At 44.0% G+C, this 17,826-nt stretch overlaps 1 protein-coding gene across 2 annotated transcripts; it reads right to left on the minus strand.

Moving 5' to 3' along the window:
• Nucleotides 1-58: 58 nt before the first annotated feature.
• On the minus strand, nt 59-17,049 carry adal (adenosine deaminase-like). Of its 2 annotated transcripts, XM_064951181.1 has the most exons (11): nt 16,829-17,049; nt 13,584-13,714; nt 12,640-12,720; nt 2,102-2,162; nt 1,870-1,957; nt 1,710-1,791; nt 1,237-1,363; nt 1,029-1,109; nt 792-930; nt 454-554; nt 59-337 (listed from the first exon to the last, which is right to left on the minus strand). In XM_064951181.1, exons 1-11 carry the CDS (start codon nt 16,868-16,870, stop codon nt 146-148), a joined length of 1,125 nt encoding a protein of 374 aa, XP_064807253.1. In that variant the 5' UTR covers nt 16,871-17,049; the 3' UTR covers nt 59-145. The 2 variants fall into 2 exon arrangements, with proteins under 2 accessions (XP_064807253.1, XP_064807254.1); XM_064951182.1 differs by lacking the exon at nt 12,640-12,720.
• Nucleotides 17,050-17,826: the final 777 nt, after the last annotated feature.

Genomic DNA, 17,826 nt, shown 5'->3' on the forward strand with positions numbered 1-17,826 from the left:
TCCCTCATTCTTCAGCTATTTTGAGAAGCACATGTATAAAAAAAAAAAGGCCCTGCCGGAATCACTGATCTACATCTCATTACTACTCAAATGGTCAAGATTGGTGATTCTGATCCCATAGATGTCAAGCAGTGCGTTCTGTCGGTCATAACTGGAACAGCGTTGGCCGTAGCTCCAGCCACTTCTGGTGTAGCTGCTGCTGTAGGTCTGGGGCGAAGGTGCAATCTATCGCCTTCTGGGACAGAGTCCACATGTCCTCCTGACTAAGGTTGAAGGTAGAGGCGGCCAACTGGTACTCCTGAGACAGGTCTGTGCAGAACACCCCCTTGTCGTCTGTCTGAAAACAAGAGCACTCCCACAAGATAAGTGTGCAACTCTGACTTGCTAGTAAAACAAGTGTTGAATTAATAGTTAAACGTTTATGCGTCAGACACATTTCGGGAAAACACTTACACAGATCACACTAGGGTGTCCCATTTGGTACCAGTACAGGAAGTGATGTTGAGAATAGGATGACACTGTCTGACCTTTGACATTAGAGGTTATGCATAGTTCTGTGAGGAAAGGTTTAGGAAAAATACCGTATATGAGAGCTTGGATAGAGGCAACATTAGCTACAACAAGATCAACACTAAACAGTTTCTATATCCTTCAGCCTTGATTGTTTAAAATATATATAATTTAGAACAACAAATCAAGCTTTACAGAAGACAGGTTGACTATGGACAATAAATACCCCTTTTAGAGCAATCACTTGACTGCTCAGGTCAGGAAGGACATACTATTCTTACCCAGAGGTGTGTTATGCTTCCGGACTTTATCAACCAGGCTTTGTGACCCGCCCACTTCAGGGTGTAAGAAAGTCCCATGACCAATCCTGTCAGGTGGAATGTTTAGCAGCAGCTCTGATTCGTCTGCCTGAGATGGCACCTGGAACATTGCATTTGTCAAAACTAATGACAAACTTATCCATAAAACATTACATCATTTGGAATTGCTTGAATCAGTTAAGTTCTGATGCTACCTACCTCTGACAGGTGTAGAGAGAGTTTTAGTCCACAGTTCTTGGCTTTTTGCAAGGCAGGAAGGAGATCTCTGCCATGGCCCACCTTGGAAATAAACATTTTACATTTCGTTAATTTAGCAGAAGCTCCTATCCAGAGTTACTTAGTGCATTTATGACATCTTGAGAAACGTGTCAACCATAAGCAAGCAAGACACTGTTCCACTACTGACCGTAGGATCTCCACTGAGGTCCAGCCCCACCACCAGACCACCGGTAGACAGCATGAAGTCCTCTGCCAGTTTAACGGTCTCCATAGCAACCTCAGCCCCATTCCTACGGTCAACAGCTACCAGGAACCTTAATGGGGGAAAATGTTATGTTACTTAAGGTATCAATGTTTTCATTGTAAGTTACTATAGCTATTACCATACCAATTTCAACCAATATTTACATTTGAGACATTTTAGCATTCGCTCTTATCGAGATAATGAATACATTTTCATACTTTTTTGTACTGGTCCCCTGTGGGAATCAAACCCACAACCCGAGCAATGCAAGCAACATGCTCTTAAAAGCTACACGGCTGTCCTTGATTGTTTGGAAACAGCACTTCAGCATTCATAAGTAAAGCAAGCATTACAAATGCATTGAAAACATACCATTCATAAGTAAAGCAAGCATTACAAATGGATTGAAAACATACCTGACTTCAATGTCAACTCCCTCATTTTTACATTGACGGATGGCCTCGATGACTGTTTCCACATACCTTCTCTTTGTCATTCCTAAGTTATACAAAACAAATGTAAGCGAAGCCCTGCATATAAGCGATCCAATCCAGTGTGTCTAGCTTGTGGCCTTGCCTGTGGTCTTCTCCTTTCGTGGGGTACTTCTCAGTTCTAGATATTTTACTCCATCAGCTGCAAACTCCCTGATGACATCTTTGGCAACCTAGAAACAAGGACAGATTTTTTTCCAAGGTGTTCAATGCTAGATTGGCCCCAGGCTCCATCGAGTCAAGTGTTAAGTTTATGGGTGAGATTGTTTAAGTTAGTGAAGCTGCAAATAAGTGACCATAGACAATGTGTAATTTACCATAAGAATGTCCTCCTCTGTATCTACTAACTGATGGATGACTTTGAAGACCTGGAAACACCTGGAGAGACAAGATGACTGGTTGTTGTGACAGTAAAATTACAGGGCATCATTGTCCATAAAATTACTTTTTATTTGTATTAAAATGTCAGCTGGTATATACCCAACTTGATACATTTCTGAATGTAAAGGTGTAAATAAATTGTTAAATTCCTGCATAAAATGAGGAATACGCCAACTCCTGGCACATTAGTGTGCTTACATTTGTCTAATGCACTCAGTGGTAAGGGTATGGAATTCTGGGTAATCCACAGCAGATCTATGGAAATTTGTTGTGAGCGAGTTAAGAATTGAATGCCCTGGGATAAAAACTGACATTAAGTTGTCGTAATTCACATTTGTATCATACTGATAACATATCAACTGCTGTTGATTTGGTGTCAAATTAGACATTTTACAGGGCTCCAGACTAACGTTCTCAAACCTTTTCAGTTGGTGCACCAGCCCATGAAACATGAAAAAAGAAGAACAGGCCGAAAAGATTCTCACCCATCTCAGGCACAGAACAAAAGATGTAGTCTAAATTGGAATCAGAAACAGTGACATTCATACTAACCCAGGTGCCATTAATGGTCTCTTAAGGAAGCATTTCAGCTGCAGTCAATAATCATATATATCCCACTTGAAGATTTCTACTCAAAGAACAGGAGAATCCATATGAATACTGGTTGAGACTGAATCGAGCAACAGACACTGCTACAGAAGGCCTGAAGGAGCAGGGTAAGGCAAAGGATGATATCAACACAGACATTACTCACATGTTCATCAGGAATTGTCTGAGCAAAGAACTAGCCTTCACATTTAGAGCCAGGACTATTGACAAGTGGTTTGAACAGTACAAGATGTGCCAAATGACTACCACGCTGAGATGAGCTTCAAAGCCAATGCAAAAGTGCATAGAGAAATGAGTGAGAATCGAGGTTACTTTTACTTCAGTCCGATTCACAGCCACAACAAGAGCTCAGATCACTGTTCTAGAGCAGGAGTTCCCAATCTTCTTCACTCAGGCCCCCTTTCTAGCATTGGGGAACATAGTGTGCGCGCATGCCACATCTAGCACTGTTCATGACACAAACTGTTAAGACCCTTTGCAGGTTTAACCCTTATTTCCTGCAATTCTACACATTTTGTCATGGGGTGCAGAGTAAATTATTGCAGTTTTAAAACCAATTTCCTAGAATTCTACACATTTTACCATGTTTTATGTGAGATCATGGGATATTTGAGTGGGCTAAAAAACCTGGCTAAAAAACATTAGCTGACACGGGCTAGTTGATCTGGACATTTCTGCCAAGTTATGAATAGCTCTCTAAACGTATGCAATGACTGACCTGACGAGGTAAACTGATGATGCACTACCCCTCGAACACCCCACCGTTACTCTAGAGTGTAATTGATATGCTAGAGAATGCCTGGCCCAGCTCAGTCGAACTCAGGGAAAATGACTGCTAGTAAACTACCCAAGATTGAAGGCCTAAATGCCACACCATGCTCTGTGTGCCATGATGCTACTCTGCCGTGAGAACAGGCAGTGTTTCAGGTGTCATTCAGCTGACCTTTCAAGGCGCAATTGCCCGGGAGATGAAGAGAACCACGACTCCGTTGGAGCAGGGCAATGAACTGGTCTGCGCTCAGGAGAGGACAGTGCAGATCATCAGAGTGGGACCCCCATCACCACCATTGATGATATGGAAGATCGTGAGTCACTATACCAGCTTGACAGCAACAGTATCCCAGACCACAAAACTATCGTTTTTCAAGGGGCACAGGGAATTCAGAGGACTGGCAGTTTATTCTACACACCGGTCTCTGTCGAAAATGACCCTACTCTAAAGTGGATCAATGGCATGCACTGAGTGACCTATTAAGTCTGTTACAATCCAGTCATTCCATGAAAAGATATTTGGCTGATGATGTTGTCATTGATGGCTGTGGTGGTCATCAAGTCACCACTAAAGCAATGTATGACCTTGATGTATCATTCCTGCACTTGTTGTTCCAGGTCAAGCTGATGAGATGATACTAGGGAGCAATGCCATAAAGAAACTAACAGTTACGGGAGACTCATGTCCTTGCCTGACAATAGTTAAAGTGATGAACAATGTCAGTTTATGTCAGTTATTTCCAAGTCAGAGAGGTTGAGATGTGAGTAGGTACAGTCAAGCTCAAGCAAAGGTGACATTACAGCCACAGAGTGTCTGCAGTCATATCAGTAGGTAGTACAGTAATTGTTGATCCCACTCAATCCAAGACCAGACCAAAACACATACTGATAGGTAGGGTTATCACTCCATTATGGGGAGATGGTTCTATCCAATTGAAAATAATCAATCTTACAAACGAGACAATCGTTCTGAGGAGAAATGCAAAAATCGCTACAGTAGAGGACTTACCAGAGTCTGACAGTATCCAGTCTAATGTGCACTGCGCACAGAGCTACGACACCCCATCAAGAACAAAGGAAGAGATGCACACCTAGCTGCACTCGGCGGAAATATTTTCTACTCTACAATCAATTTCATGTCAGGATTCATTAAGGTTCTTTTACACAAAGGAGACAAGGTACACAGGGTTTTCATCACCCTTGGACTCAGTAGGTACCCTTAGGACCTTTTGAAAAGTCCATTGAGGTTTATGCGCATGATGACGTCCATATTCGGTGATGAGAACTTCACAAGCCTACTGTGCTTGATGACCCAATGGTCTTTGCCCCTACTGAGCAGCTTGCTCTTGAATGCCTCCAGATGGTGTCCTCTGTCAACACACAACCTGAAGCTGACTCTCAGAGTACCACTTTTTTTTTTTGAAGATCTGTCAAGTTTCATGGTCATATCTGTGAATATGGTGTGCAAACAGATCTCAAAGCACACTGTTTTACAATCAAGATATCTGATATGGCTTTGAAATAGGAAGAGGGTGAACTTTGGCATCGGCCATCGCGAGTGCACCAGGCCTCATTGCATACATGTCTGCTAGCAGTAGATGTTATATTTAGAATTAATGATCTAGCTAATGTGTTGAGTTTTTCACTTACACAGATGATGAATTGGCACCAATTGAATTAAGCCTATATACACTCCTCAAAAAAATAAAGGGAACACTTAAACAACAATGTAACTCCAAGTCAATCACACTTCTGTGAAATCAAACTGTCCACTTAGGAAGCAACACTGATTGACAATAAATTACACATTCTGTTGCGCAAAAGGAATAGACAACATGTGGAAATTACAGGCAATTAGCAAGACACCCCCAACAAAGCAGTGGTTCTGCAGGTGGTGACCACAGACCACTTCTCAGTTCCTATGCTTCCTGGCTGATGTTTTGGTCACTTTTGAATGCTGGCGGTGCTTTCACTCTAGTGGTAGCATGAGACGGAGTCTACAACCCACACAAGTGGCTCAGGTAGTGCAGCTCATCCAGGATGGCACATCAATGCGAGCTGTGGCAAGAAGGTTTGCTGTGTCTGTCAGTGTAGTGTCCAGAGCATGGAGGCTCTACCAGGAGACAGGCCAGTACTTCAGGAGACATGGAGGAGGCCGTAGGAGGGCAACAACCCAGCAGCAGGACCGCTACCTCTGCCTTTGTGCAAGGAGGAGCAGGAGGAGCACTGCCAGAGCCCTGCAAAATGACCTCCAGCAGGCCACAAATGTGCATGTGTCTACTCAAACGGTCAGAAATAGACTCCATGAGGGTGGTATGAGGGCCCAAAGTCCACAGGTGGGGGTTGTGCTTACAGCCCAACACCGTGCAGGACGTTTGGCATTTGCCAGAGAACACCAAGATTGGGAAATTCGCCACTGGCGCCCTGTGCTCTTCACAGATGAAAATAGGTTCACACTGAGCACGTGACAGACGTGACAGAGTCTGGAGACGCCGTGGAGAACGTTCTGCTGCCTGAAACATCCTCCAGCATGACCGGTTTGGCGGTGGGTCAGTCATGGTGTGGGGTGGCATTTCTTTGGGGGGCCGCACAGCCCTCCATGTGCTCGCCAGAGATAGCCTGACTGTCATTAGGTACCGAGATGAGACCCCTTGTGAGACCATATGCTGGTGCGGTTGGCCCTGGGTTCCTCCTAATGCAAGACAATGCTAGACCTCATGTGGCTGGAGTGTGTCAGCAGTTCCTGCAAGAGGAAGGCATTGATGCTATGGACTGGCCCGTCCGTTCCCCAGACCTGAATCCAATTGAGCACATCTGGGACATGATGTCTCGCTCCATCCACCAACGCCACGGTGCACCACAGACTGTCCAGGAGTTGGCGGATACCAGATGGGATGGTGTATCACTGCAGAATGCTGTGGTAGTCATAATGGCTGTGCCTTAAATTCTAAGAACATCACAGACAGTGTTACCAGCAAAGCACCCCCACACAATCACACCTCATGCATGCTTCACCGTGGGAACCACACATGCGGGGATCATCCGTTCACCTACTCTGTTTCTCACAAAGACACAGCGGTTGGAACCAAAAATCCCACAGGTTTAATGTCCATTGCTCATGTTTCTTGGCCCAAGCAAGTCTCTTTTTGTTATTGGTGTACTTTAGTAGTGGTTTCTTTGCAGCAATTTGACCATGAAGGCCTGATTCACGCAGTCTCCTCTGAACAGTTGATATTGAGATGTGTCTGTTACTTGAAATCTGTGAAGCATTCATTTGGTCTGCAATTTCCGAGGCTGGTAACTCTAACTCTTATCTTCTGGGTTAACTCTGGGTCTTCCTTCCCTGTGGCGGTCCTCATGGGAGACAGTTTTATCACAGCGCTTGATGGTTTTTGCAACTGCACACATTTTCCAGATTGACTGACCTTCATGTCTTAAAGTAATGCTCTGTCATTTCTCTTTGAGCTGTTCTTGTCATAAAATGGATTTGGTCTTTTACCAAATAGGGCTATCTTCTGTATACCACGCCTACCTTGGCACAACACAACTGATTGGCTCAAACGCATTAAGAAGGAAATAAATTCACAAATTAACTTGTTAATTGAAATGCATTCCATGTGACAACCTCATGAAGCTGGTTGAAAGTACGCCAAGAGTGTGCATAGTTGTCATCAAGGCAAAGTGTGGCTACTTGAAGAATCTCAAATATATTTTGATTTTACACTTTTTTGGTTACTTCATGACCTTGGGGTCGGTTGTATTCTCTGTCCGGACCAGAGACCAAAGCTATGGAGGAACACATAGGAGCCTCTGGCCACTGGGGCCGTCCGTCCATCTGCATCTCCTGCCGGCGCAGGGTTTTTCTTTGTGGAGAAGAAGGACAAGACCCTGCGTCTGTGCATTGACTACACTAGACTTAACCTGTTGAAACTCTGGGGGCGCTATATCATTTTTGGATAAAAAGACGTGCCCGTTTTAAGCGCAATATTTTGTCACAAAAAGATGCTCGACTATGCATATAATTGGTAGCTTTGGAAAGAAAACACTGACGTTTCCAGAACTGCAAAGATATTTTCTGTGTGTGCCCTAGAACGTGAGCTACAGGCAAAACCAAGATGAAACGGCATCCAGGAAATGAGCAGGATTTTTGAGGCTCAGTTTTCCATTGTCTCCTTATATGGCTGTGAATGCGAGAGGAGTGAGTCAGCCCTTTCTGTCGTTTCCCCAAGGTGTCTGCAGCATTGTGACGTATTTGTAGGCATATCATTGGAAGATTGACCATAAGAGACCACATTTACCAGGTGTCCGACAGGTGTCCTGTGCCGAAATTGGTGCGCAAAAGTCAGCTGCAAGTATTTTTCCACGGAATTCAGAGAAGAAAGCAGGCTTCCACAAACGATATATCAATGAAGAGATATGTGAAAAAACACCTTGAGGATTGATTCCAAACAACGTTTGCCATGTTTCGGTCGATATAATGGAGTTAATTCGGAAAAAGTTTGACGTTGTAGGTGACTGAATTTTCGGTTCGTTTCGGTAGCCAAATGTGATGTACAAAACGGAGCGATTTCTCCTACACAAAGACGCTTTCAGGAAAAACTGCACATTTGGTATGTAACTGAGAGTCTCCTCATTGAAAACATCCGAAGCTCTTCAAAGGTAAATGATTTTATTTATTTGGTTCTGGTTTTTGTGAAAATGTTGCGGGCTAAATGCTACTCAAAATGCCAAGCTAGCTTAGCATACTCTTACACAAATTAGTGAATTGCTATGGTTCAAAAGCATATTTTGAAAATCTGAGATGACAGTGTTGTTTAGAAAAGGCTAAGCTTGAGAGTAGGCGCATTATTTTCATTTTATTAGCGATTTTCAGAAATCGTTAACGTTGCGTTATGCTAATGAGCCTGAGGCTTTAGTCACGATCCCGGATGGGGAGTTTCAAGAAGTTAACGACATTATGGTTAAAAATCGTTACCCCCTACACCTCTCCTCTCCTAGGCGTTTGAAACGCTCCAGGGGGCTACCATGTTTTCAAAGTTAGACCTTCGAAATGTCTACCACCTGGTTTTGATACGTGGGGCGGATGAGTGGAAGACAGCCTTCAAACACAGCCAGTGGACATTATGAGTACCAGGTCATGCCATTTGGACTCAAACGTCCCCGCTGTTTTCCAGGCTTTGGTCAACGATGTGCTCCGGGACATGCTAAACCGTTTTGTGTTCGTTTACCTTGACGACATCCTGTTTTTTTCCCGATCTGCCCAAGAACATGTACTTCATGTCAGAAAGGTTATTCAGTGCCTCCTGGAAAACCAATTGTTTGTGAAAGCAGAGAAGTGTGAGTACCACCGCTCTATCACCTTTCTGGGATATGTCATTGCTGAGGGCAATGTTCAGATGGATCTTGGAATGGTGAAAGCAGTGGAGAATTGACCTCAACCAATGTCCAAGGTGCAGTTGCAATGGTTTCTTGGTTTTGCTAACTTCTGCCGTCGTTTCATTCGGGATTACAGCATCCTGGCGGACCGCCTCTCGGCACGCACCTCTCGGCACGCACCTCTCCGTTCAAATGTTCTCCAGCTGTCGACAAAGTCTTTGTGGACCTGAAGCATTGGTTCACATCGGTTCCTCATCCATCCGGACCCCTTGTGTCAATTTGTGATGGAAGTTGATGCTTCGGATGTTGGAGAGGGGCCAGCGACCTGCCCAGGATCAAAAGCTTCATCCCTATGCCGTCCTGTCTCATCGTCTCAATCCTGCAGTGAGGAACTACGATGTAGGCAACCCAGAACTCCTGGTGGTTAAGATGGCATTGGAAGAGTGGAGGCACTGGCTAGAAGGAGCAGAACAGCCATTCTTGGCCTGGACCGACCATAAAAACTTGGAATATCCCAATACAGCCAAGTACCTCAACTCCAGGTGGGCCCCATTGTTTACCAGATTCAACGTCACCATTTTCTACCGTCCAGGGTAAAAAAAAGAAGTCTGACACTCTCTCCCGCCTATACAGTTCCTCTGCCACACCCTCGACCTCCAAAACATTCTTCCTACGCCATGCCTTGCTGCCACTGTGGATTGAGGTATTGAGAACCTGGTTTGCGAGGCGCAACGCTCCCAGCTTGGACCTGAAGGAGGTCCAGCTAACAGGCGGTTTGTCCCTAACCCAGTCTGGTCCCGGGTCCTGGAATCGAGCTCATTCCTCCAGGCTGACCTGTCATCCAGTGTCCCATTGTACACTAGCCTTCCTCCGACAACGTTTATGGTGGCCTACAATGGTTCCTGACGTCTCTGCCTTCGTTGCCGCATGCACTGTGTGTGCTCAGAACAAGACTACATGGCAAGGTCCTTCTGGCCTCCTTCAGCTACTACCAGTCCCTCATCGTCCCTGGTGTCATATCTCTGGGCTCCCTCCGTCTGATAGCAACACTGTCATTCTGACGGTAGTCGATCAGTTCTCCAAGGCTGCCCATTTCATCCCTCTGCCCAACCCCAACTACCTTCCGCCAAGGAGACAGCCCAGCTTATGGTGCAGCATGTCTTCCAGATTCATGGACTCCCGGTAGACACGGTCTCCGATCGGGTACTCATTTCTGGAAGGCATTCTGCACCCTTATTGGGTCGTCGGCTAGCCTGTCATCCAGATTCCATCCCCAAACCAATGGTCAGTTGGAGCGAGCCAACCAAGACCTGGAAACCACCTTGAGATACCTGGTCTCAACCAACCCCACTACCTGGAGCTGTCAACTGGTCTGGGTGGAGTATGCACACCCTTCCCTGTTCTGCCACGGGACTCTCCCCTTTCGAGTGCTCCATGGAGTATCAGCCTCCACTCTTCCTGGAACAAGAGCAGGTCAGCGTACCCTCGGCCCAGATGTTTGTCCGCTGCTGTCAACGTACCTGGAGAAGAGTCAGGGCGGCTATTCTCAAGACCAACTCCAGGTATCTTCGACAAGCAGACCGTCGCCAAACCCCAGCTCCCTGCTACCGCATTGGGCAGAGGGTATGGCTTTCCACTCAGGACTTGCCTCTTGCGGGTAGAGTCCCGTAAACTGTCTCCCCGGTTCATTCATCCTTTTCCCATCTCCAGAGTCCTGAGTTCCACTGCTGTCCGTCTTGGGTTAACCCGTACCCTCCGTATCCACCCTACTTTCCATGTGTCCAGTATTAAGCCCGTGTCTCACTGTCCGTTGTCTTCTGTTTCCAGGCCCATCCCGCCCCCTGGGTAATCAATTGCCAGCCAGCGCATACGATGAGATGCCTCCTGAGGGTTCGACCACGGGGCATGGGTTTCCAGTACCTGGTTGACTGGGAGGGTTAAGGCCCGGAGGAGATGTGCTGGGTTCCTGCTAAAGACATCTTGGACCTGGCCCTCATCGCCGATTTCCACAACTGACACCCCGGTCAGCCAGGTATGAGCCCAGGAATGGGGGGGGGGGGCTACTCAGCCATCGCCTTGTGGCAGAGCCTTCTGTCTCTCCTAGATCAAGTCAACGGAGTAGTAAATAGAACTGTACAAGACACCTTCAGAGTCAGCAACAACTGCCAAGCCGTGTTGAGCCCACCAGATGAAGACTCAATTCAAAAGGACCCTTTGAGGGCATCTCACCTTCATCACATGGTTTCCGTACCTGTCAAGAACTCTCTGCTGTCTTGGATGCACACTGCACTGATTGCCTGAGTCAAGCACTGGGAACAGGGGCATCCATCCCTCAGCTACAGCAGGAAGACCACACCACTGTTCTACCTCAGAGTAAGCTTTTAAGCCTGCAAGAGCAAGACCGAATACTACGTTAAGAAACATCAAAGACCCACCAGACATGAGCGTGTATCTGAGCCCTGCAGTGTGAATTAAACTATGGAAGCACTTGAACAAGCTCAGCATTCGTGACGGCATACTGCACAAGGAGAACAGAGACCATCAAATTAACAAAATGCTCTTCCAATACCTAATTCTCTGAAGTAGCAAGTTCTCAATGGCCTCCATGATACAGCTGGTCACCAAGGGCACTCTCAAACACTATCCCTAGCAAGACAACAATTATTTTGGACTGGGATGGAGCGTGACATTGTGAATCATGTGAAGAACTGCCATCGATGCATTGTTGGAAAGACTCCTGAGCCCCATGCTCGTGCGCCACTTGAAAACATCCACACTTCAGAACCAGTGGAATTAGTTTGCATTGAATTTAGGACCACAAAACAGTGACAACAAGTCTAGACGCTTTAATTGTAACCAACCACTTCTCAAAAATGGCCCATGCATTCCCATGCAAGAACCAGACTGCAAAGCAAGTTGCTCGTCGCCCGTGGAAGGACTTCTTCTACATACCTAGATTTCCAAAGCATATCCACTCCAACAAAGGGAGCGATGTTCAAAGCGAATGTTGCCTGTAATCCATGGCTTCTGGTTGGGGTATGTACGTGCAGTCACTGTGGGGATGACGCCCTCAATGCACTTATTGATAAAGCCAGTGACTGATGTAGTGTATTCCACAATGTCATCAGAAGAATCCCAGAACATGTTCCAGTATGTGATAGCAAAACAGTAGTTTAGTATCTGCTTCATCTGACCACTTTTTTATAGACCGAGTAACTGGCGCTTCCTGCTTTAATTTTTGTTTGTAAGCAGGAGGATAGAGTTGGTCAGATTTACCAAATTGAGGGCGAGGGAGAGCTTTGTACACATCTCTGTGTGTGGAGTACAGATGATCTATAACATTTTTTTTATCACATTTAACATGTTGATAGAGATTTGGTGGAACTGATTTAAGTTTCCCTGCATTAAAGTCTCCGGCCACTAGGAGTGCCACCTCTGGGTGAGTGGTTTCCTGTTTGCTTATTCCCTTATACAGCTGACTGAGTGCGGTCTTAGTGCCAGCATCTGTTTATGGTGGTAAATAGACAGCCACGAAAAGTTTTGCTGAGAACTCTCTAGGCAACGAGTGTAGCCTGCAATTTATCACAATATACTCTACTTCAGGCGAGCAAAATCTAGAGACTGGTAGGATATTCGTGATCGTACCTCGTCTAGTTTATTTTCCAATGATTGCACGTTGGCGAGTAATATTGACGGTAACGGCAGCTTTCCTACTCGCCTTCTGCGGGTCCGGACGAGGCATCCGGCTCTGCGTCCTCTGCGTCGCTTCCTTTGGCAAATAATAATTGGGATGTCTGCCCTGTGGGGTGTTTGGAGAATATCGTGTGAGTCCTGCTTGTTGTTGAAAAAAGCTTTGTCTAATCCGAGGTGAGTGATCGCTGTCCTATATCCAGAAGCTCTTTTCTGACGTAAGATACAGTTGCAGAAACATTATGTACAAAATGATTTACAAATATCGCAAAAAGAAACACATAATAACACAATTGGTTAGGAGACCGTAAAACGGCGGCCATCTTGTATACAGGTACAATAACATTTGTTAACCATGTGTTTGTGACCAATAAAAATTTGATTTGGTCAGTTGGATTGAGCAGATATTCCCATATATTTTCGATAGCTGCATATTTGACATTAATCCATTTAAATTCATAATATATATATTACATTTTAAAAATGTAAATACATTTTAAATGACCAAATCTAAGAATCTAATTTCCATGTGGGTTTTATGCCAGCAAAGCTTCCTCTTTACAACATCTTTAGGAGTGCTGTTAATATCCCTTTAATGATTGAACATTCATCTATACTGTGTCCCATCATTGTAGTTTGGTAATAAATTAACTATCCATCCACTAGTCCTTCATGTGCTGGGGTACAGGACCGAGAGATCACATGAGCACATACATCAGGGGTGTCAAACTCATTTCATGTTGGGGCTAGTGTAGGCTGGTTTTTGTTTTGTCCTTTCAATTAAGACCTAGACAACCAGGTTAGCAGAGTTCCTTACTAATCAGTAACCTTAATTCAAATCAAGTACAAGGGAGGAGCGAAAACCCGCAGAATGAGTTGGACAAGTGCCATACATTATATTGTATGACAAGTTCCATACAATGCACTATGGACCCAGAAAAAGAAACAAACAATCCATTCTGTCATACGTACTCATCCAGTGTCCTGCGCTGACCACTGCGAATAGCAGTCATGCTGTGTTCGATGTTGAGATGTGGCTTTCGAGCCACGAGTTTCTCGATGGTTGAAAAGCTGACAGAGCCATTGAGATGGGCATGAAGCTCCTGGGTAGAGAAGAGAGGATGACACGCAAGAAGTTAGAGTACAAACCTGTTGGACTGAAATACAGTTGAAGTCGGAGGTTTACATACACATAGGTTAGAGACATTAAAACTTGTTTTTCAACCACTCCACAAATTTGTTGTTAACGAACTATAATTTTGGCAAGTCGGTTAGGACATCTACTTTGTGCATGACAAGTAATTTTTCCAACAATTGTTTACAGACAGATTATTTCACTGTATCACAATTCCAGTGGGTCAGATGTTTATATACACTAAGTTGACTGTGCAGCTTGGAAAATTCCAGAAAATTATGTCATGGCTTTAGAAGCTTCTGATAGGCTAATTGACATAATTTGAGTCAATTGTAGGTGTACCTGTGGATGTATTTCAAGGCCTACCATCAAACTCAGTGCCTCTGATTGACATCATGGGAAAATCAAAAGAAATCAGCCAAGACCTCAGAAAAAAATTGTAGACCTGCACCAGTCTGGTCCATCCTTGGGAGCAATTTCCAAACACCTGAAGGTACCATGTTCATCTGTACAAAAACAATAGTATGCAAGTATAAACACCATAGGACCACCAGGAAGGAGATGTGTTCTGTCTCCTAGAGATGAATGTACTTTGGTGCGAAAAGTGCAAATCAATCCCAGAAACACAGCAAAGGACCTTGTGAAGATGCTGGAGGAAACAGGTACAAAAGTATCTATATCCACAGTAAAACAAGTCCTATATCGACATAACCTGAAAGGCCACTCAGCAAGGAAGAAGCCACCGCTCAAAAACTGCCATGAAAAAGCCAGACTACGGTTTGCAACTGCACATGGGGACAAAGATCGTACTTTTTGGAGACCCGTCCTCTGGTCTGATGAATCAAAAATAGAACTGTTTGGCCATAATGACCATTGTTATGTTTGGAGGAAAAAGGGGGAAGCTTGCAAGCTGAAGAACACCATCCTAACCATGAAGCACGGGGGTGGCAGCATCATGTTGTGGGGGTGCTTTGCTGCAGGAGGGACTGGTGCACTTCACAAAATAGATGGCATCATGAGGCAAGAAAATTATGTGGATATATTGAAGCAACATCTCAAGACATCAGTCAGGAAGTTAAAGCTTGGTTGCAAATGGGTCTTCCAAATGGACAATGACCCCAAGCAGACATCCACTGTTGTGGCAAAATGGCTTAAGGACAACAAAGTTAATGTATTGGAGTGGCAAATTGTATTGGAAAATTTGTGGGCAGAACTGAAAAAGCATGTGCGAGCAGGAAGACCTACAAACCTGACTCCGTTACACCAGCTCTGTCAGGAGGAATGGGCCAAAATCCACCCAACGTATTGTGGGAAGCTTGTGGAAGGCTACCAGAAACATTTGACCCAAGTTAAACAATTTAAAGGCAATGCTACCAAATACTAATTGAGTGTATGTAAACTTCTGACCCACTGGGAATGCGATGAAAGAAATAAAAGCTGAAATAAATCACTCTCTACTATTATTCTGACATTTCACATTCTTAAAAGAAAGTGGTGATCCTTACTGGCCTAAGACAGGACCTTTTTACTAGGATTAAGTGTCAGGAATTGTGAAAACTGAGTTTAAATGTATTTGGCTAACGTGTATGTAAACATCTGACTTCAACTCTATGTATAAACTGCACTCCACACTATTCTACGATATTTTAGTCACTTTTACATATTGCATCACCCATTTCATATGTATATACTGTATTGTATTCTATACTACTCCACTGACTGTTAAACAGCCATCTCCAGCACATCAGCAGCTGCTGCCTATATACATAGATTAGGAATCACTGGCCACTTTAAGGAAATTAAACACTAGCCACTTTAATAATGTCTCCGTATCTTGCATTACTCATCTCTCTCATATGTATAAACTGTATTCTATACTATTCTAAGGTATCTTAGTCACTTTAATTGTGTGTAAATATTGCATCACCCATCTCATATATATATACTGTATTCTATACTATGCCACTGTATTTTAGTCCAATGCTGCTCTGACATATGTATATATATTCTTAATCCATTCCTTACATAGACTTCCGTGTATTTTGGGTATATGTTGTGAAACTGTTAGATATTATTTGTTAGATATTACTGCACTGTCGGAGCTAGAAGCACAAGCATTTCACTACACCCTCAATAACATCTGCTAAACATGTGTATGTGACCAATACATTTGATTATTTTTTTCAGTTTTGCCCAAAGGATTGTTGCTAGTGTCCGCCTCCTTTTCAAAAAAGGGACAGTGGCCAGAGTAAGAAACCATAGACAGAACAATGAGCCATATATGAATGTGAAGCATCCGGTTGGCGTTTCACTCACTACCAAATATGGTGATGGAGGAAGCCCAGTGGCTGGCAGTGGGAGAAGATTAAATTAGATTGATTTTGGCCGACATTCTGCTAATTTTCTCATTGTACGGAACATCTTCATACAGTTTCCTGTTTCGAAAACTAGAATCTGTAACAAAAAAAAGTGGACTGTGTTTTGTAGACTTTACCCTTTGAATAAATGTTTTTTTTTAATTGTTTAAAAATAGCGCAAAGGCGATTCGAGTTACTGCACACTCGCACATCAAAGTAGGCGTGCCTTAACGGAAATATGCAAATAAATGCTAGAATGCACCGATAGGATCTCACCAGCTCATGCTTGGCTCTGCCCACCTTGCTTGCTCTGCCTACTATGATTTGCTCCTATTGGAAGACAGGCTCTAGTCTCGGGTTAGTTATAAAACTCTTTTGACGAAGCACCGCCCAAAACACACATTTTAGTCTTTTTAGAGACTGGAAAAAAATGTGTTTATTTGTATATTTAGCAATGAATCCACCGATAGGAGGCTGAACGTTTAACTCAGCTTCTCCAAGCCGGCTAACATGACCGTTTAAACTTCTAAAAAAATAAACTTAATTGTCTTCAGGTTAAAAAAAAATCGAATATATTGTAATGAAACTGCAGCGTGCATGTCTCGAACCCTCGACCTTCGAGCCCGAGGTCCGGCGCGCTAATGACTGCCGCAGAAGCAAGCTCGTGCGGCAGAGTCCGCGCTTATAAACCAAAGGTCGTTACGATATTGTACACGGTTACTTACCACTTTTGGCAGCTGTCGGTAGAATAAATCAGCCTCCTCCATTCTAATTGTTTTATTCAGAAATATATTTACTCAATGATCTATGAACCTGTGCGATCCTCACTTTCTTTCTGGTTGCTTCCTTTGTTTTCAGTGCTTATTTAATCGTCGCACCACTAAGTTGCAACAGTGAAACAATCCCCTCTTTTTCCTTCTCGTTCCTATTCTTCTTCCTCTTGTATAATATTATGGCGGTCCGCAAACAAACGTTAAGGGTGCATGCCGCCACCTACTGTACTGGAGTGTGTAGTCAATCACAGTGCACAGACGAAATTAATAAAGAAACAAACATTTAAGAGAAACTAAAACCTATCGAATCCTGTACTACTATCGAATCCTGTAATACTACTAATTTTAAAGAGTCCTACTAACTTTAATAATCCCTTCCAACCTCTGTAACCCTACACAATCTTTCCATCTCTTCCACATATCGGTACTTACAACAATACACATGCTTCACTGTTTCATCAACATGCCATCCATGCAAAAAAATATATTTTCATGCTTGCCAACCATATATAATGACGAGTTCAATTAACAATGTCCTATATGCAACCAAGCAAACACACATCTTCCTTCCTAATCTGAACCTTGCATCTTGGTCTACCAACCTTTCATTGGAGGGCAAATAAATGCCAGCCCTTGGGCTCGCAGTCCACCTCTTCTGCCACACATATATCATAATGGCTTTAATCGTACATTTGGCCTCACCTCTACCCAATGGAGCACGAATATCAATTATATCTTGTTTTAAAGCCCTTTTGGCTAGCTGGTCTACTATTTCACTCCCGAGTAGGCTGGGACCCAGCAGAATCTCACAACTACAACCAGTCTTTCGATTCTTCATAATAACATTAATGCCTCATATAGAGAGGTCACTCCTATTAGATTTGCCAGATGATAAACTCTTCAATATAGACAGAGAATCTGAGCATACTATAATTCTGACAGGTTGTGCG

Source organism: Oncorhynchus masou, chromosome 31 (assembly GCF_036934945.1).
Source record: "Oncorhynchus masou masou isolate Uvic2021 chromosome 31, UVic_Omas_1.1, whole genome shotgun sequence".
Classification (NCBI taxonomy): domain Eukaryota; kingdom Metazoa; phylum Chordata; class Actinopteri; order Salmoniformes; family Salmonidae; genus Oncorhynchus; species Oncorhynchus masou.

Excerpts from the sequence above, each read along its gene's own strand:
- adal (XM_064951181.1), bottom strand. The coding sequence starts at position 16,870 with ATGGAGGAGGCTGATTTATTCTACCGACAGCTGCCAAAAGTG. Across the intron at positions 1,364-1,709 it reads GGAGTTGACATTGAAGTCAG|GTTCCTGGTAGCTGTTGACC; the intron begins GTATGTTTTCAA and ends TCCCCCATTAAG. Across the intron at positions 555-791 it reads GAAGCATAACACACCTCTGG|AACTATGCATAACCTCTAAT; the intron begins GTAAGAATAGTA and ends CTTTCCTCACAG.